The sequence below is a fragment of the Cetorhinus maximus genome, unplaced genomic scaffold (genome assembly GCF_964194155.1).
Source record: "Cetorhinus maximus unplaced genomic scaffold, sCetMax3.hap1.1 HAP1_SCAFFOLD_839, whole genome shotgun sequence".
Taxonomy (NCBI): domain Eukaryota; kingdom Metazoa; phylum Chordata; class Chondrichthyes; order Lamniformes; family Cetorhinidae; genus Cetorhinus; species Cetorhinus maximus.
This window is the reverse complement of record NW_027596781.1, coordinates 41,317-63,458: the sequence shown is the minus strand read 5'-3', so window position 1 is coordinate 63,458 and position 22,142 is coordinate 41,317. Positions and strand designations below refer to the sequence as shown.

Genomic DNA, 22,142 nt, shown 5'->3' with positions numbered 1-22,142 from the left:
GACTTGCATTTCCCTGGCGCCTTCACCTTCCCAGGATGGCTAAAGCTTTTCACAGCCAATTAAGTACTTTTCGAAAAGTATGTTCGCTGTAGTAATGTAGGAAACGTGGTGGCCAATTTTCGGACAGCAAGCTCCCACAAACATCAATGTGATAATGATCCAGATCATGTTTTTTTAGTGATGTTGGTTGAGGGGTAAATATTGGCCCCAGGACACCGGGGAGACCTTCCCCCTGCTCTTCTTCCAAATAGTGGCCGTGGGATCTTTTACACGCACTAAGGAGGCAGATGGGGATCTCGGTTTAAAATTTCACCTGAAGGCCAGCATCTCCTTTGGCACCGACCCTCCGACAGCGCGGCACCTCCTCAGTGTTGATGGGGGGCAGCGGGTTTGGAGAGGGACCGGGAGGTAGGGGGCTGGTTGGAGAGGAACCAGGGTCATGGGGTGGGGAGAGGAAGCATGGACAGATGGAGGGGGGGAAGAGAAGGTGTTGGGGGGTGGGGAGAGAGGGAGTGAGGGGTGAAGAGAGGGAGTGGGGGAAGAGAGGGAGTAGGGGGGAAGAGAGGGAGTGGGGGGGAAGAGAGGGAGTGGGGGGGAAGAGAGGGAGTGGGGGGTAAAGAGGGAGTGGGGGGGAAGAGAGGGAGTGGGGGGGGAAGAGAGGGAGTGGGGGGAAGGGTGGGAGTTGGGGGAAGAGAGGGAGTTGGGGGAAGAGAGGGAGTGGGGCGGAGAGAGGGAGTGGGGGGAAGAGAGGGAGTGGGGGGGAAGTGAGGGAGTGGGGGGAAGAGAGGGAGTGGGGGTGAAGAGAGGGAGTGGGGGGGAAGAGAGGGAGTTGGGGGAAGAGAGGGAGTGGAGGAAGAGGGGGAGTAGGGGGAAGTGAGGGAGTGGGGGAAGAGAGGGAGTGGGGGAAGAGAGGGAGTGAGGGGGAAGAGAGGGAGTGGGGGAAGAGAGGGAGTGAGGGGGTAGAGAGGGAGTGAGGGGGAAGAGCGGGAGTGGGGGGGGGAGAGCGGGAGTGGGGGGGTAGAGAGGGAGTGGGGGGGAAGAGCGGGAGTGGGGGGGAAGAGAGGGAGTGGGGGAAGAGAGGGAGTGGGGGGAAGAGAGGGAGTTGGGGGAAGAGAGGGAGTTGGTGGAAGAGAGGGAGTTGGGGGAAGAAAGGGAGTGGGGGTGAAGAGAGGGAGTGGGGGGGAAGAGAGGGAGTGGGGGGGAAGAGCGGGAGTGGGGGGGAAGAGAGAGAGTGGGGGGGAAGAGGGGAGTGGGGGAAGAGAGGGAGTGGGGGGAAGAGAGGGAGTGGGGGGGAAGAGAGGGAGTTGGGGGAAGAGAGGGAGTTGGGGGAAGAAAGGGGATGGGGGTGAAGAGAGGGAGTGGGGGGGGAAGAGAGGGAGTTGGGGGAAGAGAGGGAGTGAGGGAAGAGGGGCTGTGGGGGTGAAGAGAGGGAGTGGGGGGGAATAGAGGGATGGGGGGGGGAAGAGAGGGAGTGGGGGGGCAGAGGGGGAGTGAGGGGGAAAGAGAGGGAGTGGGAGGGGAAGAGAGGGAGTGGGGGTGAAGAGAGGGAGTGCGGGGGTAGAGAGGGTGTTGGGGGAAGAGAGGGAGTGGAGGAAGAGGGGGAGTGGGGGAAGACGGGCTGTGGGGGTGAAGAGAGGGAGTGGGGGGGAAGAGAGGGAGTGGGGGGGGAAGGGAGGGAGTTGGGGGAAGAGAGGGAGTTGGGGAAGAGAGGGAGTAGGGGGAAGAGAGGGAGTGGAGGAAGAGGGGGAGTGGGGGGGAAGAGAGGGAGTGGGGGGGAAGAGGGGGAGTGGGGGGAAGAGAGGGAGTGGGGGAAGAGGGGGAGTGGGGGGAAGAGAGGGAGTGGGGTGGAAGAGGGGGAGTGGGGGAAGAGAGGGAGTTGGGGGGGAAGAGAGGGAGTGGGGGGGTGAAGAGAGGGAGTGGGGGAAGAGGGAGTGGGGGGGAAGAGAGTGAGTGGGGGGGAAGAGAGGGAGTGGGGGGGAAGAGAGGATTGGGGAAGAGGGGGAGTAGGGGGGAAGAGAGTGAGTGGGGGGGAAGAGAGGGAGTGGGGGGAAGAGGGGGAGTGGAGACTCTCTCTAATGACCATATTGAGATGTCTGTAATATTGATTCCATTGAAACACCTCATGACCTGTTTGGAAAAGTGGAATATGATTGGCCATCACAAAACATGCATTTTGAAATGCCCCCTCAGTACTGACCCTCTGACAGCGCGGTGCCCCCTCAGTACTGACCCTCCGACAGCGCGGAGCCCCCTCAGTGTCGACCCTCCGACAGCGCGGAGCCCCCTCAGTGTTGACCCTCCGACAGCGCGTAGCCCCCTCAGTACTGACCCTCCGACAGCGCGGAGCCCCCTCAGTACTGACCCTCCGACAGCGCGGAGCCCCCTCAGTGTCGACCCTCCGACAGCGCGGAGCCCCCTCAGTGTCGACCCTCCGACAGCGCGGAGCCCCCTCAGTGTCGACCCTCCGACAGAGCGGAGCCCCCTCACTGTCGACCCTCCGACAGCGCGGAGCCCCCTCAGTGTCGACCCTCCGACAGCGCGGAGCCCCCTCAGTGTCGACCCTCCGACAGCGCGGAGCCCCCTCAGTGTCGACCCTCCGACAGAGCGGAGCCCCCTCAGTGTCGACCCTCCGACAGCGCGGAGCCCCCTCAGTGTCGACCCTCCGACAGCGCGGAACCCCCTCAGTACTGACCCTCCGACAGCGCGGAGCCCCCTCAGTACTGACCCTCCGACAGGAGAATGTATTAATAGCAGAACGAGGGTTTGCAGTCGGTGAAAGAACAACATGGAAGAAGTGACAGATGGTCCTTTGGGGTGGGGCGAGGGGACATTGGAAGCGAGAAGGATAGCAAGTGGGGTAAAAAAGGGGATAAATCAATGAATAAAAATGAGCTAAAACAATAAAAGCACTTTCATGACTGGAAGTTGTTGAAGTCCATGTTAAGTCTGCTGTTTCTCCAGTTTGCTGTTCTGCTTTGGTGGCTCGGGTCAATTCTTCCACAAGTCCTCCAACCCTGGAATTGGGGAGAAATTGGTGCCTTCTCTCCACCCAGAAACTGAACTGGACTAGCCATATAAACACTGTGGCTACAAGAGCAGGCCAGGGGCTGGGAATCCTGCGGTGAGTAACTCACCTCCTGACTCCCCAAAGCCTGTCCACCATCTACAAGGTGCAAGTCAGGAGTGTGATGGAATACTCCCCACTTGCCCTGGATGAGTGCAGCTCCCACAACACCCAAGAAGCTCAACACCATCCAGGACAAAGCAGCCCCGCTTGATTGGCACCCCATCCACAAACGTTCACTTTCTCCACCACCGACGCACTGTAGCGGCAGCGTGTGTACCATCTACAAGATGTACTGGAGAAACTCACCAAGGTTCCTTAGACAGCACCTTCCAAACCCACCACCACTACCATCTAGAAGGACAAGGGCAGCAGATAGTTGGGAAGACCACCACCTGGAAGTTCCCCTCTAAGCCACTCACCATCTTGACTTGCAAATCCATCGGCCGTTCCTTCACTGTCGCTGGGTCAAAATCCTGGAGCTCCCTCCCTGACAGCACTGTGGGTGTTCCTACACCACATGGACTGCAGCAGTTCAAGGAGGCAGCTCATCACCACCTTCTAAAGGGGCAATTAGTGACGGGCAATAAATGCTGGCCCGGCCAATGACGCCCACATGAATGAATTAAAAAATCCCACTCCCTCCCCCACCCTAACGAGTGACCAGTATTGTTCCATGAAAGTCCCAAACTGCCTCAGCTGATGAACACATGAAGTTGTCCAAAAGGAGGAAATCAGTATTCCAATCTTTACAGAAACTCACACCACCCTGGGAATGTTGTTTGAACAAAGTGGTTTAATTTATTTTACACAAAAGAAAAAAGAAATTTAATGAGACATTCAGAATAAGCCATTTAACTCGCGATTAACTGACGGTCAATAAATACTGAGTTTTATAAAAGTTTCTCCCATTCACCAGTTGGGGAGCAGTAACACTGTGTTGGTCCGCTGTGAATTCTCTCCAATATCTGTAAAGACTTGGAGAGACATGAACTGGGTGAGGGTCTGGGTAAGGGGCTTCCACTCACCCCACTGGGGAGCTTGTGTCCCTGGGTTACTGGGGTGGAAACACAAGTCACTGTTTGAGTGTGGGAATGGGCAATGGCAGCAGGACAGCAGACCAGGGGTTCACTGTGTTAACACACTGCGGCCTTTGGTATGAATCAACACAGCAAGCTGATTCAGGAGGCCATTCAGAGATAGGGACCCTTCCCCTAACCTGGGAGAAAGATACAGGAACACTATTCCCACATTAAGGAAGAAGAGCTAAAAAATCCCAGGGATCCAGAGTTGTTCCTCAACACCTCATCCTCAGGAAACAATTCCCCAAATCCCTTTTAAACAATTTTTGGATTTAAAAAATTTAAATTGCTCAATGTATATTGCACAGAAAACACACTCTTTTGAGTGCTAGAGTTTGTCCTAATGTCTTCAGCAATCCATTCGCCAGGCACCTTCTGGAGCCTCACTCAGTGGATGTTGATGGGCTATTTGGCTATGATAAGCATCACAGCTAAGTTTCTTACCCAAGAGAGGCTCTGAGATTTCAACAGGAGCGAATGGAGAGTGATCAGCAGCAGGAAATAAAATAAAAGTGCAAAAACATTAAATATTCCACAAGCCAGATAGATGATAATTTAACAAATACATATTAACAGAGACTCTGGGGTATTTCACACACTCCCCCTGTAAACATGATAAATAACAATCACCTGTCAGGCAATGTGGACACACCTCATATTTTCAAAGATACCTGAGTTTTTAGTACAGATTAATAATACAGAGACGGCTTCAATTATATATAAAGTATACACAGACCCACAGGAGCAGCAGTGTAAACCCGACAAACACACATAGGCAGTGTGGGCCTTACACACACACGTGAGTAGTGAATGTTATATACAGCAACATTTCTCTCTGACTCATTCACACTCACACACCTCGCTCACACACACACTGCGCTCACACACACACACACACCGCGCTCACACACACACACACACACCGCGCTCACACACACACCACGTTCACAGACACACACACTCTGCGCTCACACACACAACGCGCTCACACACACACAGCTCAGCCACTTGCAAACATGCCCATGGGTGTTAGAATGGAGCAGTTAAGCACAGGGTTGGCACAGCTCAGTGTGAGCGAGGTATCCGATCCCTCTGCTAGCCAGGACCTTCATCACTTGTGCCTTTTGCCGATCTTCGAGCAGTGGGCCTGCACCTGAGGCAGGAGGAAGCCTGGGGGAGGTTGCAGGGCCTTGTCCAGTCCGGGTATCAAGTAGTAGCTGATGAGGGGGACGGGTTGATAGAATGTGGCATACTGCACCGGCTTGTGAGGGTACAGAGGCCACGCAGCAGTGCACTGGGAGAAACTTCCAGAAACCTAAGGGATAAAATTATTGAATCAATTAAACATGACAAATCAAACACACAAGCTCCATTTAATCCCCAGCCCCGTCTCCACAGGCCACGTGCAAGGACTTGCATTTCTCTAGCGCCTTTCCACACCTCAGGACGTCCCAAAGTGTTTCACAGCCAATGAAGTAATTTATTTGAAGTGTGGTCACTGTTGTAAATAGAGGAAATGTGGGCAGCCAACAATTGCACAGCCAGTTCCCACAGATAGAAAGAGAGACAGACTGTGTTCGGGAGGGAGTGAGTGAGTTTAGGGAGAGAATTCCAGAGTTTAGGGCCCCCAGGCAGCTGAAGACATGGCCGCCAATGGCAGAGCGATGGGAAGCGGGGGATGGTCAAGAGGCCAGAATTGGAGGAGCGCAGAGATCTCAGAGGGTTGTAGGGGCTGGAAGAGGTTACAGAGATAGGGAGGGTTGTAGGGGCTGGAGGAGATTACGGAGATAGGGTGAGTTGTAGGGGCTGGAGGAGGTTACTGAGATAGTGTTGTAGGGGCTGGAGGAGGTTACAGAGATAGGGAGGGTTGTAGGGGCTGGAAAAGGTAAAAGAGATAGGGTTGTAGGGGCTGGAGGAGATTACGGAGATAGGGCGGGTTGGGGCTGGAGGAGGTTATGGTGATAGGGAGGGTTGTAGTGGCTGGAGGAGGTTACAGAGATAGGGTTGTAGGGGCTGGAGGAGATTACGGAGATAGGGAGGGTTGGGGCTGGAGGAGGTTATGGTGATAGGGAGGGTTGTAGGGGCTGGAGGAGGTTACAGAGATAGGGTTGTAGGGGCTGGTGGAGGTTACAGAGGTAGGGTTATAGGGGCTGGAGGAGGTTACGGAGATAGGGAGGGTTCCAGGGGTTTATAGAAATAGGGAGGGGTGAGGAAGGATTTGAAATAAGGATGAGATTTTTTTTTAAAAACGGAGGTGTTGCTGGACCAGGAGCCAGTGTAGGTCAGTGAGCGACAGGATAGTGATGGGTGAACGGGACTCAATGTGAGTTAGGGTCTGGGGGCAGTTGAGTTTTTGATGAGTTTCCAGGGGTAGAAGGTGGGAGATCGGCCCGGAGAGTATTGGAACCATTCACTCCGACCCCTCCCAGCACTGGGTGCTCAATGTTCTCTTTACCTTGCCAGTAGCTTCAGCTGTTTTTGCTGCAGTTTCCTTCACTGTTTGACCTTTGGCATGTTCCCCTTCATCTGACGAAGTCTCCGAGTGGCAGTCAGGTGTGCTGCACTCCGAGGACGCGCTGCCTTGCTCAGAGTCTAACGACGCCGCCCTCCTGGAGTCTTGTTCAAACTGAGCGACAGTGAAAGGCAGACTCCCATCACTACACCTGCAGGAATTTCAAATGAAGATTTAGTGGGAATCGGGTCAGGCAGCAACACGCGAGACACAGCCACTAACAACCTGGTATAAACAACAAACACCCACACAAACTGGCAGAACACAGCCGAGGGAAGGTTTACCGTACAGTGAAGGAGAGACAGAGAGCACAGCAGTGAGAGAGAGAGACAGACAGACACAATTCCCCCTTTGGAAGTTCCTGTTGAATCTGCATCCACCGCCCTTTCAGGCAGCGCCTTACAGATCACAACAACTCGCTGTGTAAAAAAAATTCTCATCTCCCCCTCTGGTTCCGATTCCCTTCAATCTGTGTCCCTCTGGTTACCGACCCTCCTGCCACTGGAAACACTTTCTCCTTATTGACTCTATCCAAACCCCCTCATGATTTTGAACATCTCGATTCAATCTCCCCCTTAACCTTCTCTGCTCTAAGGAGAACAATCCCAGCTTCCCCAGTCTCTCCACATGAACTGAAGTCCCTCTTCCCTGGCGCCATTCGAGTCAATCTCCCCCTCACCCTCCCCAAGGCCTCGCCTTCCCTCCTAAAGTGTGAGGCAGTCGGAATCGGACACAATTCTCCAGATGAGCTCCTTGTGTTTGTCTCTGCGGTGACTGTGTTGCTAAACCATCCAGGTGAAGACTTACCTGCAGCACACCTCCTGGGGATCAATCCACAACGTAATCTCTTTGGGCAGTCTCAACTGGTTATATTCCAGATCACAGTCTTGACAAGCGAGCAACAAGGATGGGTCTGCTTTATGTTTCCTGTTTATCCGAATGCATCTACCAGGGAGAGAAAAAATATACTGAAGGATCCAAGAGGACAGACATTAGACCATCCAGAACCCTACTGGCCCTTTTCCCAAGTTGTACCAAGTCCTGTTCAGCCTTCACCCCGTCACTCACTGACATACATTAGCTCCCAGTCCAACAACACCTCCATTTTAAAACTTTCATCCTTGTTTTCAAAACTGTCCCCACAACCCTCCCTATCTCTGTAACCTCCTCCAGTCCCTACAACCCTCCCTATCTCTGTAACCTCCTCCAGTCCCTACAACCCTCCCTATCTCTGTAACCTCCTCCAGTCCGTACAACCCTCCCCATCTCTGTAACCTCCTTCAGTCCCTACAACCCTCCCTATCTCTGTAACCTCCTCCAGTCCCTACAACCCTCCCCATCTCTGTAACCTCCTCCAGCCCCTACAACCCTCCCCATCTCTGTAACCTCCTCCAGTCCCTACAACCCTCCCTATCTCTGCAACCTCCTCCAGCCTCTACAACCCTCCCTACCTCTGTAACCTCCTCCAGCCTCTACAACCCTCCCTATCTCTGTAACCTCCTCCAGCCTCTACAACCCTCCCTACCTCTGTAACCACCTCCAGCCCCTAAAACCCTCCCTATCTCTGGAACCTCCTCCAGACCGACAACCCTCCAAAATCTCTGCCTTCCTCCAATTGCAGCCCCTTGAGCATCCCCTGATTTCCATCGCTCCACCATTGGTGGCCGTGCCTTCAGCTGCCTGGGGCCCTAAACTCTGGAATTCTCTCCCGAAACCTCTCCACCTCCATCTCCCTTCCTTTAAGATGCCTCTAAAATTTCATTGTCTCAGCTTTAAAGGGGCTTTAAGCGGTTCAGCTGCTCATCCAAATTTAAAACTGTGCAGCGGCGCCACCAGGTGGGGAAAGGGCGGTATTGCAGGGACAACTTCGAGCAACAAAAACAAAGACAATCAATGAACTCTCTCCCCCATCCCCACCGCCTTTCCGATCCCCCTTTTCTCCAATAATTTATATAGATTTTTCTTTTCCCACCTATTTCCATTATTTTTAAATGTATTTCCATCAATTGTTTTATCTCTTACCTTCTAGCCTATTTCGATCCCTTCCCCCCCACCCCACCCCCACTAGGGCTACCTGGTACCTTGCTCGTCCTGCTTTCTACCCTTAATGTCCCCATTAGCACATTCCTTAGATAATATCACCACCGTCACCACCTCTTTGCCCTTTAGTCTATGACATCTTTTGGCTATCTCCACCTTATCACTGGCCCTCTATCCAGCTGTACCTGTCCCACCCCCTCTTAAACCTCCTTATATTTCACCTCTTTTCTATTTTTCCTTAGTTCTGTTGAAGAATCATACGGACTTGAAACGTTAACTGTTTTCCTCTCCGCAGATGCTGCCAGACCTGCTGAGTTTTTCCAGGTATTTTTGTTTTTGTTTTGGATTTCCAGCATCTGCAGTTTTTTGTTTTTTTTTCAAAACAAAGACTTGCATTTCTCTGGCGCCTTCACCACCCCAGGATGTCCCAAAACCTTTCACAGCCAATGAAATACTTATTCAAAAGTATGTTCACTGTGTAATGTCGGAGACGTGGCGGCCAATTTGTGCACAGCAAGCTCCCACAAACATTAATGTGATAATGACCCAGATCATCTGTTTTTTTAGTGATGTTTGTTGAGGGGTAAATATTGGCCCCAGGACCTTCCCCCTGCTCCTCTTCCAAATAGTGGCCGTGGGATCGTTTACACCCACCAAGGAGGCAGACGGGAACTTTGGTTTAAAGTTTCACCTGAAGGCCAGCATCTCCCTTTGGCACCGACCCTCTGACAGCGCGGCGCCCCCTCGGCACTGGCGCTGTGGAGTGTCGGCCTGGATTATGGGGCTGAAGTCTCTGGGGTGGAGACTCAAACCCAGGACTTGTTCCATCTGCTCTCGCAAGTGGATGGACAATGTCCCTCAGCGCAATGCAAGAAATAGTGAGGAGGGTCCTCCCTGGCCAATATTTTATACTCATTCAGGGGGATGCTGGATAAAAACATGGGGCGGGCGGGGGGCAAGTAATAGAAGGATATGGTGATGGGGTGAGATGAACAGGGGGTGGGAGGAGGCTCGTGTGGAGCAGAAACACTGGCACGGAGCAGATGGGCTGAATGGCCCGTTTCTGTGCTGTAATATTCTAGCCATTGTACTGGGCGGCTCTGCTGTTTGCTTACCTGTATGCTTGTCCTTTGCTGGGATTGGCTGGGTACCAGTGATTCTGGTATTTTCGGTACAGTATCGCAGTGAGCTTCTCCCCAAACTCCTCGATCTTTTCCTGATGTAGCCTGCTGCGATTCCTGACCATGCTGACCAGGAAGGACACTCCGGCTCCGATCTCCTCCTTCATCGTCTCCTGGTGTATCTGCAGGGGGGAAGGTGGGGGTGTTTAGAGATTAACCTGTTCAGAGTGTGTTACAGTCGGGGATGTTGGGGTTGGGTGAGGGAGGGGGGTGGGGAGAAGGGTGATGGAATATAGAGATCATGGTCTGGCTGCTGGAATGACCCCTTTGTGTCAACAACATCCCACCCCCACCACCAGCAACTCTTTTACCTGCCCCCCCCACAATAGTGCTGGCTGGCGAGCTATTTGACTGTGGTAGGCATTGCTGACAAGACCCTTCTGGAACACGCACCTGGATACAGACAGACTGTTTCCTCTTGTGTGTGGGGGAGACCAGAACTAGGGACCATCGATATAAGATCATCACTAATAAACCCAATGGGGAATTCAGGAGAAACCTCTTTACCCAGAGAGTGGGGAGAATGTGGAACTCGCTCCCACAGGGAGTGGTGGAAGTGAATAGTATCGATGTGTTTTAGGGGGAAGCTGGATAAACACATGAGGGAGAAAGGAATGGAAGGATAGGGTGATGGGGTGAGATGGAGAGAGGGGGGTGGGTGGGAGGAGGTTCGTGTGGAGCAGAAACACCGGCACGGAGCAGATGGGCCGAATGGCCTGCTGTATATCCGGTGAAGAACTCACATTTCTGTAACGCCTTTAACCGCTGCAAGATATCCCAAAGAGCCTCACAGCCAAATGACTCCCTTCCATTTATGAAGTGGGGGTCACCATCGTAATGGGGGGAAAAGCAAAAGTCAATTTGCGCACAGCAAGATCCCACAAAGGACAATGCGATAGTGACCCAGATCCGATTTTTATTTGACAGCGATATTCATTGGGGTGGGGGCGGTGGGGGGGGTGGGGGGGGTGAATATTAGCCCCACAACATTAAAACGGAAAACGTTATAAAGGTAAATGGGAGGACGTGGAGACAGGGACAAGGAGCCAGTCCTTACTCCAGATGTTGTTCATAGTCACACAGCAGGAGAAGGACATCCCTCTCTCGGACAGAACACTTTGCATTCAATGTCCGAGCGTAAAACAGTAAAAGTGAGAGTCAATCTCACATCCAAATTGCACTGAAGTCTGCCATCCTTCAGATTGTTAAAACTGTCCTCAGGTGAAACAGCTGATTTTTGTAAACATGTTGTTTTGTTTCTAACTGCGGTGGATTCAGAGACACAAGCTCCATGGAAGCCCTGTCGGCCCAGCAAAGTGAGTCAGTGTCTCAGTCCGTCGCACACTTACTTCTGACTCACAGGGTTGTGGGCACCAGCCTCCCAGTACAAAGACCAGGAGCTCACAATCCAGACTGACATTCGGCCAAGGGAGGCGTCGCGGGGAGATCCCACGGCCACTATTTGGAAGAAGAGCAGGGGGTGGGGGGGGGGTGGGGGGTGGGGGGAGTTCTCCCCGTGGTCCTGGGGCCAATATTTATCCCTTAAACAACATCACTAAAAAAAAAACCCAGATGATCTGAGTCATTATCACATTGCTGTTGGTGGGATCTTGCTGTGCGTAAATTGTCTGCGTTTCCTACATTACAACAGTGAGCTCACACACAACAAAAAGGTCCTTGGTTGGCTGTGAAAGGCTTTGGGACGTCCTGAGGTGGGGAAAAGCTCTACTTTCCCTGAGTAACTCTGGTGCCACTGTCCAGGAAGGTGTCCATATCAAACATCCTCCCCCAGTGTCCATTACAGGCCCCACAGAAACCGCAACTACCCTCAGTCTTCAGGTCACACGGGGGCATTTTTGTTTTTCCAATTGCAGGGCGGAGCTAACACTTCCTGAGGGGCCGAGTAAAAGAAAACCAAATCTCTCCTGTTCCTCCCTGGGAGAAAATAACTCCAAAAACTACAGCATCAAATAGAAGAAATTTAATAAACACACTCTCTCTCTCACACACACATACTCTCTCACACACATACACACTCTCTCACACACTCTCACTCTCACACACACGCTCTCTCTCTCACACACATCTCTCTCACACACATACACACTCTCTCACACACACACATAGCCTCTCCCACACACTCTCTCTCACACACATACACACTCTCTCACACGTACACACTCTCTCTCTCTCACATACACACGCGCTCTCTCTCACACACACACATACTCTCTCTCACACGTACACACGCTCTCTCCCTCACACACACTCTCTCTCTCACACACACACGCTCTCTCTCACACACATACACTCTCACACACACACGCTCCCTCTCTCACACACATCTCTCTCTCACACACACACGCTCTCTCTCACACACATACACTCTCACACACACACGCTCCCTCTCTCACACACATCTCTCTCACACACACACACGCTCTCTCTCACACACACACATCTCTCTCTCACACACACACATACTCTCTCACACACATACACACTCTCTCTCTCACACACATCTCTCTCTCACACACACTCTCTCTCTCACACACACACGCTCTCTCTCTCTCACACACACTCTCTCACACACTCTCTCACACACATCTCTCTCACACACACGCTCTCTCTCTCTCACACACATACACACTCTCTCTCTCACACACATCTCTCTCTCACACACACTCTCTCTCTCACACACACACGCTCTCTCTCTCTCACACACACTCTCTCACACACTCTCTCACACACATCTCTCTCACACACACGCTCTCTCTCTCTCACACACATTCTCTCTCTCACACACACACACGCTCTCTCTCTCTCTCACACACATACTCTCTCACACACACACACGCTCTCTCTCTCTCTCACACACACACTCTCCTGGACTCAAAAATTGGGATTCCCCAAACACACACCAATATCTAACTTTCATTTCGAACTCTTCAGACCCGCGCCCCCATCCACCGACCCCCACCCACCAGAGCTGGCAGCAACCCATCCACCCTGAGTGATCCCGAATGAATCAATCAATCACTCTTACAAACTACAAGCAGCACAGTATAAACTTCAAAACTGGAACCCGAATCCACGTGTTCACCTAAGGGACCATCTCAAAAACATCACCTTTTCTAAAAAAAAAAGTGGGGAGGTGCTGAACCATGAACTGTGCCTTAACGAAACCCACTCCCCCACTGAGAAAGTATATCATTCCTCTAACGCGGCCATCAATTCTGCTTATGTCCCCCAACCTCCTCTCCTGGAGACAGTGCCGATTGTTCGATGGTCCCTAAAATCAACCCGTGGCGGCAGAGACAGAGAGTTTGTATTCAGCGTTGGGACACAGCACATTAAACTGACCCGCTGGCTCGAAACGTTAACTCTTGATCTCTCTCTCTCTCTCTCTCGCCAGAGATGTGCTCAGACTTGATGGGTTTTCCCAGCTATTTTCTGTTTTTGTTTCGTGTGCCGGTCAAAGTTCAGTTCGGAAGAAAAAGTGATTGAGGCACCTTGCATCAACAGGCACAACTTTAAAAAGCTCACCAACTAACTCTGAAAAAAGATATTTTCTCCTGCAACATGGTTTAAAAAAAAAGAGACTTACAGATGTAAGTAACCAGGTTACTTACCATTTGATAGCCAATTGCAAACCAACACTTCTCTGGCAGGAAAAAGTTTAAGGCCAACTTCTGGAAAACTTTTCTAAACTTGTTTCCTGTTGTTTTGTTCACTAATATATGTCTACATATATATATTATATATATTTAAATCTCTACTCACCAGAGATGCTTTCGCCTCCTCGATTCACGTCCAGACTTGTGGCTGCAAAATGTGTGAGAGATTTTATCAAACTGCCCTCAGTCATTCCCAGAAATTTACATCAAGAAGATGATTCAAACTGTGTCCCCAGCCAACGAGAGGACGTCCCTTCCGACACACATCAATGACCATACAAGGCAGGGGTTGACGTCATCCGCGCCCCGCCCACTTCTTAAAGGCGCCTTCGCCACTGTTAAGCAGCAAGAATAAGTGAAAGGGGGACATGCATTTATCTAGAGCCGCTCACCGCCTCAGGGCGTCCCATCGCGCTTTATGGCCCCAAACAATGAAGTGCTTTAATTTCTGAACTCTGCTCACTGTTGTAATGCAGGGAAGACGGTAGCCAATTTGCACAAAGCAAGATCCTTCATCAATCTGAGGATAACCCAGGTCATCAGTTTCTTTTTAGTGGTTTTGGTTCCAGGACATGGGGAGAACCCCCCCCCACCACCCACTCTTCTTAAACATAATGCCCATGGGATCTTTTACACCCACCTGAGACGGCAGACGGGGCCCAGCTTTAATGTCTCATCTGAAAGACGGCACCTCAGGCAGTGCAGCACCCCCTCAGTACTGACCCTCTGACAGTGCAGCACTCCCTCAGTACTGACCCTCCGACAGTGCGGCACACCCTCAGTACTGACCCTCCGACAGTGCGGCACTCCCTCAGTACTGACCCTCCGACAGTGCGGCACTCCCTCAGTACTGACCCTCCGACAGTGCAGCACCCACTCAGTACTGAACCTCCGACAGTGCAGCACCCCCTCAGTACTGACCCTCCGACAGTGCAGCACCCCCTCAGTACTGACCCTCCGTACTGCAGCACCCCGTCAGTACTGAGGGGGTGCTGCACTGTCGGAGAGTCAGTACTGAGGGAGTGCCGCACTGTAGGAGGGTCAGTACTGAGGGAGTGCCGCACTGTCGGAGGGTCAGTACTGAGCGAGTGCTGCACTGTCAGACGGTCAGTACTGAGGGAGTGCTGCACTGTCGGAGGGCCTGTACCAAGGAAACGCTGCCTTGTCAGATTTGTCATCTTTCAGATGAGACATTAAACCCCCGTCTGCCCTCTCAGGTGAGTGGAAAACATCCCATGGCCTCTATTAGGAAGAAGAGCAGGGGGGAGCTCTCCTGGTTTCCTGGGGGCCAATATTTACACCTCCAACAACATCAGTAAAAAAGCAGATCGTCTGGGGCCATAATCACATTGCTGTTTGTGGGATCTTGCTGTGTGCTTCTGTGTTTCTTACAACAGTGAGCTCACTGCAAAAGAAATCCTTCATTGGCTGTGAAATGCTTCGGGATGTCCTGAGGTGGGGGAAAGGCGCTAGAGAAATGCAAGTCCTTTGTTTACCATGAGTTTAGGTCAATCTTAATCCTACATGTGCATGTATACACAACCAAGGGTATCTTACACAAAGGCACAGTGTTAGTGAGGAGGCTCCCTCTCTCTTCAATTCCACCTCATCCCCACACTCTCTGCCATTGCCTTATCTTGACACCATGGACAGAGCCTGTATTGTACATTTAAAGGAATTTATTGATGTCAGCCTGGTCACTGGTTTCATTTTCTGGAAAACCTGGGGTTTGATCCCAAGGGGAACAGAATTAAAACTCGCTCCGTTACTCCTGGATAAGAGAAGGCACTTTGTACAGTGACATAGACAGGATTTGATGACACAGGATTTCATATATGCGGCACAGAAACAGGCCATTCAGCCCATCTGCTCCGTGCTGGTGTTTCTGCTCCACACGAGCCTCTTCCCATCTCACCCCATCTCACCCCATCGCCATATCCTTCTATTCCTTTCTCCCTCATGTGTTTATCCTGCTTCACCCTTAACTACATCGACACTATTCACTTCGACCACTCCATGTGGGAGCGAGTTCCACATTCCCCCCACTCTCTGGGTAAAGACGTTTCTCCGGAATTGCCCATTGGATTTATTAGTGACGATCTTATATGGATGACCCCTAGTTCTGGTCTCCCCTCCCACCAGAGGAAACACTCCCTCTGTATCCACTCCATCCAAACCTTTCTGAATTTTAAATACCTCGATGAGGTCACCCCCCTCAGCCTTCTCTTTTCTAGAGAACAAAGACCCAGCCCGTCCATCCTGTCCTCATATAAACTCATGTGAGTTTACCCTCACATTTCTGGGATCATCATTGTAAATCTTCCCTCTCCAGTATCTCGATGTCCTTTCTGTAATATGGTGACCAGAACTGCTCGTGGTAATCTGAGTGCTGTCCAAACAAGTTTTGATGCAGGCTTACCGTCACTTCCCTACTTTTCAATTCTATCCCTCCAGAAATAATCCCTAGTTTTTGGTTTGATTTTTGCCTTGCCTTGCTAACCTGCGGGGGCAACTCCCACTGTGTGGTCTTATTTGCACTCTGAAGGTGTTGGGGGAAACCTGCGCATGCAGTTAAATAACTCCTCGTGATTCAGGCTCGAGTGTATAGTCCAAATGCAAGGTTATTAATCAGGCATCAATCGTATAGTGACGATTACAGTTATCGATTCCAAACAGCCTGACTTATTGTAGGCTGGAGCTGATCCGACAAGGTGTCTGTAGATGTTGGACTCCCGACTGTACTGTGACTTCTGAGCTTAAGGGAGCTGTTCCCTGGTATATTGTCTACTTTTTCCGTGTGAGTTATATTACACGGTAACCAGGATGTACGTTGAACTGAGTTGCTTCTCATCCACCCTCCAGAGTTGACATCACCGCCGTCTTGAGGATTTAACTGTTTAAGAAGTGAACACTAGAAAGGGAACAGACCGACCGAGACAACCTCAAATCATTAAATGTTACTGGGTGGTGGGCGCTCCCGATATTCTGGCCAACCCCCAGTATTCGCACCAGATTTGGGGGCACATCCAACGTGTCTCCTGGCAGAAACAGAACGTGCTAGAAAAACTCAGGAGGTTTGTCAGTGCGCTGCGCAGAGAAAAGACAGAGTTAACATTTTAAGTCCGTATGGCTCTTCTCCAGAGCTGAAGAGATGTAGAAATGTGATGGTCAAAGGAAAGAACTGTGGATGCTGGAAATCCAAAACAAAAACAGGAATACCTGGAGAAAGTTTTTCCAGGTATTTCTGTTTTTGTTTTAGAAATGTGTTGGGTTTTTGTTGGGTTCTGCCGAAGGGTCATGAAGACTCGAAACGTTGACTGATTTCTTCTGCACCGATGCTGCCAGACCTGCCTAGTTTTTCCAGGTAATTGTGTTTTTGTTTTGGGTTTTTTTAATACTGTTTAAGAGAGTGAGGGCTGGGTGGAACAAATTAGAAGGACAGAGATAGGTGAAAACTCAGGTGAGATTTGACAAAGATGTGTTGGACACAAGACAAATGGAGTGCTAATGATTGTGTTAAAGACGAATGCAGGTGTTAATAATGGCATGAAGGTCAGACATCAGTTGGTGTTAATAGCAGAACAATGGGTCAGTGCCTCTCTGAAAGCGAAACATGGGAACAAATTGCAGACTGGCACTTGGTGGGGGTGGAGGGCGGGGGAAGGGGGGTGAAAAACCTCCTGACAGTTTCTCCTCCCATTTTTCGGGCCAATAACTGATGTTGGCAAAATTCAAACTCTGGTAATCACATTGAGATGTGATTAAATATTCGACTCGAGAGAATTCTAACAGTTGGTTAAAGAATTGGTTTCCATACATGGTTGACAGTCCCAGGTGAATGAATATTTAGCCAGAATCTGTTACAATCAGAGTCCAGTTATATTAAGAAACAATGACTGCATTTGTATAGCATTTCTAACATAGTAAAACAACCACAAAGCCTTTCACAGGAGCCTAAATGAGACAGATTTTGACATCGAGCTGCAAAAGGAGATATTAGGAATGAGCATCACCAGTCAAAGATGTACATTTTCATAAAGGATGAGAGAAACAGAGAAAGGGGCGGAGAGGTTTAGGGAGGGATTTCCAGAGCTCAGGGCCCCAGGCAGCTTTAGGCACGGCCGCAAATGGTGGAGCGATGGGAATCGGGGGATGGTCAAGAGGCCGGAATTGGAGAAGGGCAGAGATCTCGAGGTGTTGTAGGGGCTGGAGAAGGTTACAGAAATAGGGAGGGTTGTAGCGGCTGGAGGAGGTTACAGAGATAGGGAGGGTTGTAGGGGCGGAGGAGGTTACAGAGATAGGGAGGGTTGTAGGGACTGGAGGAGGTTACAGAGATATGGTAGGGGCTGGAGGTGTTTACAGAGATAGGGAGGGTTGTAGGGGTCGGAGCCTGTTAGAGATAGAGAGGGTTGTAGGGACTGGAGGATGTTACAGAGTTGGTAGGGATGTAATGGTCAGAGGTTGTTACAGAGATAGCGAGGGTTGTAGGGGCAGGAGGGGGTTACAGAGATAGGGAGCGTTGTAGGGACTGGAGGAGGTTATAGAGATAGGGAGGGTTGTAGGGGCTGGAGGAGGTTACAGTGATAGGGAGGGTGGCAGGGGCTGGAGGAGGTTATAGAGATAGGGAGGGTTGTAGAGACTGGAAGAGGTTACAGAGTTGGGAGGGTTTTTGGGCTCGGAGCTTGTTACAGAGATAGGGAGTGTTGTAGGGATTGGAGGAGGTTACAGAGGTAGGTAGGGTTGTAGGGGCTGGAGGAGTTTACAGAGATAGGGAGGGTTGTAGGGGCGGCAGAGGTTACAGAGATAAGGAGGGTTGTAGGGGCAGGAGAAGGTTAGAGATATAGGGAGTGTTGTAGGGGCGGAGGAGGTTACAGAGATAGGGAAAGTTGTAGGGGTTGGAGGAGGTAACAGAGATAGGGAGTGCTGTAGGGGCTGCGGAGTTTACGGAGATAGGGAGGGTTGTAGGGACTGGAGGAGGTTACTGAGATAAGGAGGTTTGTAGGGCCTGGAGGAGGTTACAGAGATAGGGAGGGTTGTAGGTGCAGCGGAGTTTACAGAGATAGGGAGGTTTGCAGGGACTAGAAGAGGTTACAGAGATAGGGAGGGTTGTACGGGCTGGAGAAGGTTAGAGAGATAGGGAGGTTTGTATGGGCAGCGGAGGTTACAGAGATAGGGAGGGTTGTAGGGGCTGGAGAATGTTACAGAGTTAGGGAGGGTTGTAGGGGCTGGAGGAGGCAACAGAGATAGGGAGTGTTGCAGGTGCTGGAGAAGGTTAAAGAGTTAGGGAGTGTTGTAGATACTGGAGGAGGTTACAGAGTTGGGAGGGTTGTAGGGGTCGGAGGTTGTTACAGAGATAGGGAGGGTTTTTGGGGCTTGAGGAGGTTACAGAGATAGGGAGTGTTGTTAGGTCTGGAGGGGTTTACAGAGATGGGGAGGGTTGTAGGGGTCGGAGGTTGTTATAGAGATAGGGAGGGTTGTAGGGACTAAAGGAGGTTACAGAGATAGGGAGTGTTGTAGGGTCTGGAGGAGTTTACAGAGATGGGGAGGGTTGTAGGGGTTGGAGGTTGTTATAGAGATAGGGCGGTTTGTAGGGACTAAAGGAGGTTACAGAGTTGTGAGGGTTTTAGGGGTCGGAGGTTGGTACAGCGATAGGGAGGGTTCTAGGCACTGGAATAGTGTACAGTGATTAGGAGAGTTGTATGGACTGGAGGAGGTTATTGAGATAGGGAGGGATGTAGGGACTGGAGTTGGTTACATAGATAGGGAGGGTTGTAGGGGCTGGAGGAGGCAACAGAGATGGGGAGGGTTGCAGGGGCTGGAGGAGCTTTCAGAGATAGGGAGAGTTGTAGAGACTGGAGGAGGTTACAGAGATAGGGAGGGTTGCCTGGGCTGGATGAGGTTACAGAGATAGGTAGCGTTGTAGTTACTGGAGGAGGTTACAGAAATAGGGAGGGTTCTAGGGGCTTGAGGAGGTTACAGAGATTGGGAGTGTTGTAGGGTCTGGAGGAGTTTACAGAGATGGGGAGGGTTGTAGGGACTGGAGGAGTTTACCGAGATAGTGAGGGTTGTAGGGACTGGAGGAGTTTACTGAGATAGGGAGAGTTGTAGGGACTGGAGGAGGTTACAGAGATAGGGAGTGTTGTAGGGGATGGAGGATGTTACAGAGATAGGGAGGGTTGTAAGGAATGGAGGATGTTACAGAGTTGGGATGGTCGTAGGGTTCGGAGGTTGTTACAGAGATAGGGAGGGTTGTAGGGACTGGTGGAGGTTACAGAGATAGTGAGGGTTGTAGGGACTGGAGGAGTTTACTGAGATAGGGAGAGTTGTAGGGACTGGAGGAGGTTACAGAGATAGGGAGTGTTGTAGGGGATTGAGGATGTTACAGAGATAGTGAGGGTTGTCGGGAATGAAGGAGATTATAGAAATAGCGAGGGTTGCAGGGGCTGGAGGAGGTTACAGAGTTGGGAGGGTTGTAGGGGTCGGAGGTTGTTACAGAGATAGGGAGAGTTGTATGGACTGGAGGAGGTTACAGAGATAGGGAGGGTTGTAGGGGCTGGTGGAGTTTACAGAGATAGTGAGGATTGTAGGGACTGGAGGAGGTTACAGAGATAGGGAGTGTTGTAGACGCTGGAGAAGGTTACAGGGATAGGGAGGGTTGTAGATGCGGCAGACATTACAGAGATAGGGTGGGTCGTAGGGGTGGAGGAGGTTACAGAGATAGGCAGGTTTGTAGGGGCTGGTGGAGGTTACAGAGATAGGGAGGGTTGTAGGGGCGGCGGAGTTTACAGAGATAGGGAGGGTTGTAGGGACTGGACGAGGTTACAGAGATTGGGAGGGTTGTAGGTGCTGGAGGAGGCAACAGAGATAGGGAGGGTTGCAGGGGCTGGAGGAGGTTACAGAGATAGAGAGTGTTGTAGAGACTGGAGGAGGTTACAGAGTTGGGAGGGTTGTAGGAGTCGGAGGTTGTTACAGAGATATGGAGGGTTGTAGGGACTGGAGGAGGTTACAGAGATAGGGATGGTTGCAGGTGCTGGAGGAGGTTACAGAGATAGGGAGGGTTGTAGAGGCTGGAGGAGGTTACAGAAATAGGGAGGGTTGTAGGTGCTGGAGTAGGTTACAGAAATAGGGAGGGTTGTAGGGGCTGGAGTTGGTTACAGAGATAGGGAGGGTTGTAGGGCCTGGAGGAGGTTACAGAGTTGGGAGGTTTGTAGGGGTCGTAGGTTGTTACAGAGATAGGGAGGGTTGTAGGGACTGGAGGTGTTTACAGAGATAGGAAGGTTGTTGGGGTCGGAGGTTGTTACAGAGATAGGGAGGGTTGTAGGGACTGGAAGAGGTTACAGAGTTGGTTGGGTCGTAGGGGTCGGAGGTTGTTACAGAGATAGCGAGGGTTGAAGGGACTGGAGGAGGTTACAGAGATAGGGAAGGTTGTAGGGATTGGAGGAGAGTACAGAGATAGTGATGGCTGTAGGGACTGGAGAAGTTTGCAGAGATAGGTAGGGTTGTAGTGGCGGCGGAGGTTACAGAGATAGGGAGGGTTGTAGGGGCTGGAGGATGTTAAATATATAGGGAGGGTTGTAGGGACTGGAGGAGGTTACAGAGATAGGGAGTGTTGTAGACGCTGGAGAAGGTTACAGGGATAGGGAGGGTGGTAGGTGCGGCAGACATTACAGAGATAGGGTGGGTCGTAGGGGTGGAGGAGTTTACAGAGATAGGCAGGTTTGTAGGGGCTGGTGGATGTTACAGAGATAGGGAGTGTTGTAGCGACTGGAGCAGGTTACAAAGATAGGGAGGGTTGTAGCGGCGGCGGAGGTTACAGAGATAGGGAGGGTTGTAGTGGCTGGAGAAGGTTACAGAGATAGCGAGGGTTGTAAGGGAGGCGGAGTTTACAGAGATAGGGAGGGTTGTAGGGACTGGAGGAGGTTACAGAGATTGGGAGGGTTGTAGGTGCTGGAGGAGGCAACAGAGATATGGAGGGTTGCAGGGGCTGGAGGAAGTTACAGAGATAGGGAGCGTTGTAGAGACTGGAGGAGGTTACAGAGCTGGGAGGGTTGTAGGGGTCGGAGGTTGTTACAGAGATATGGAGGGTTGTAGGGACTGGAGGAGCTTACAGAGATAGGGATGGTTGTAGGTGCTGGAGGAGGTTACAGAGATAGGGAGGGTTGCTTGGGCTGGATGAGGTTACAGAGATAGGTGGCGTTGTAGTTACTGGAGGAGGTTCCAGAAGTAGGGAGGGTTCTTGGGGCTTGAGGAGGTTACAGAGATAGGGAGTGTTGTAGGGTCTGGAGGAGTTTACAGAGATGGGGAGGGTTGTAGGCGTCGGAGGTTGTTATAGTGATAGGGAGGGTTGTAGGGACTGGAGGAGGTTACAGAGTTGGGAGAGTTGTAGGGGTCGGAGGTTGGTACAGAGATAGGGAGGCTTGTAGGGACTGGAGGAGGTTACAGAGATAGGGACGGTTGTTGGGACTGGAGGAGGTTATAGAGATAACCTGTTTCATTTTCTGGAAAACCTGGGGTTTGATCCCAAGGGGAACAGAATTAAAACTAGCTCCGTTACCCCTCCAACAACATCAGTAAAAAAGCAGATGG

The 22,142-nt window shown here is 51.2% G+C and overlaps 1 protein-coding gene across 1 annotated transcript; it reads right to left on the bottom strand.

Moving 5' to 3' along the window:
• Positions 1–5,239: 5,239 nt before the first annotated feature.
• LOC144674877 (protein BTG3-like) lies at positions 5,240–9,986 on the bottom strand. The gene is made up of 4 exons (XM_078536033.1): positions 9,814–9,986; positions 7,466–7,603; positions 6,602–6,809; positions 5,240–5,461 (listed from the first exon to the last, which is right to left on the bottom strand). The coding sequence occupies exons 1-4, from the start codon at positions 9,984–9,986 to the stop codon at positions 5,258–5,260; spliced, it is 723 nt and encodes a 240-aa protein (XP_078392159.1). The 3' UTR covers positions 5,240–5,257.
• Between the last annotated feature and the right edge of the window lie 12,156 nt (positions 9,987–22,142).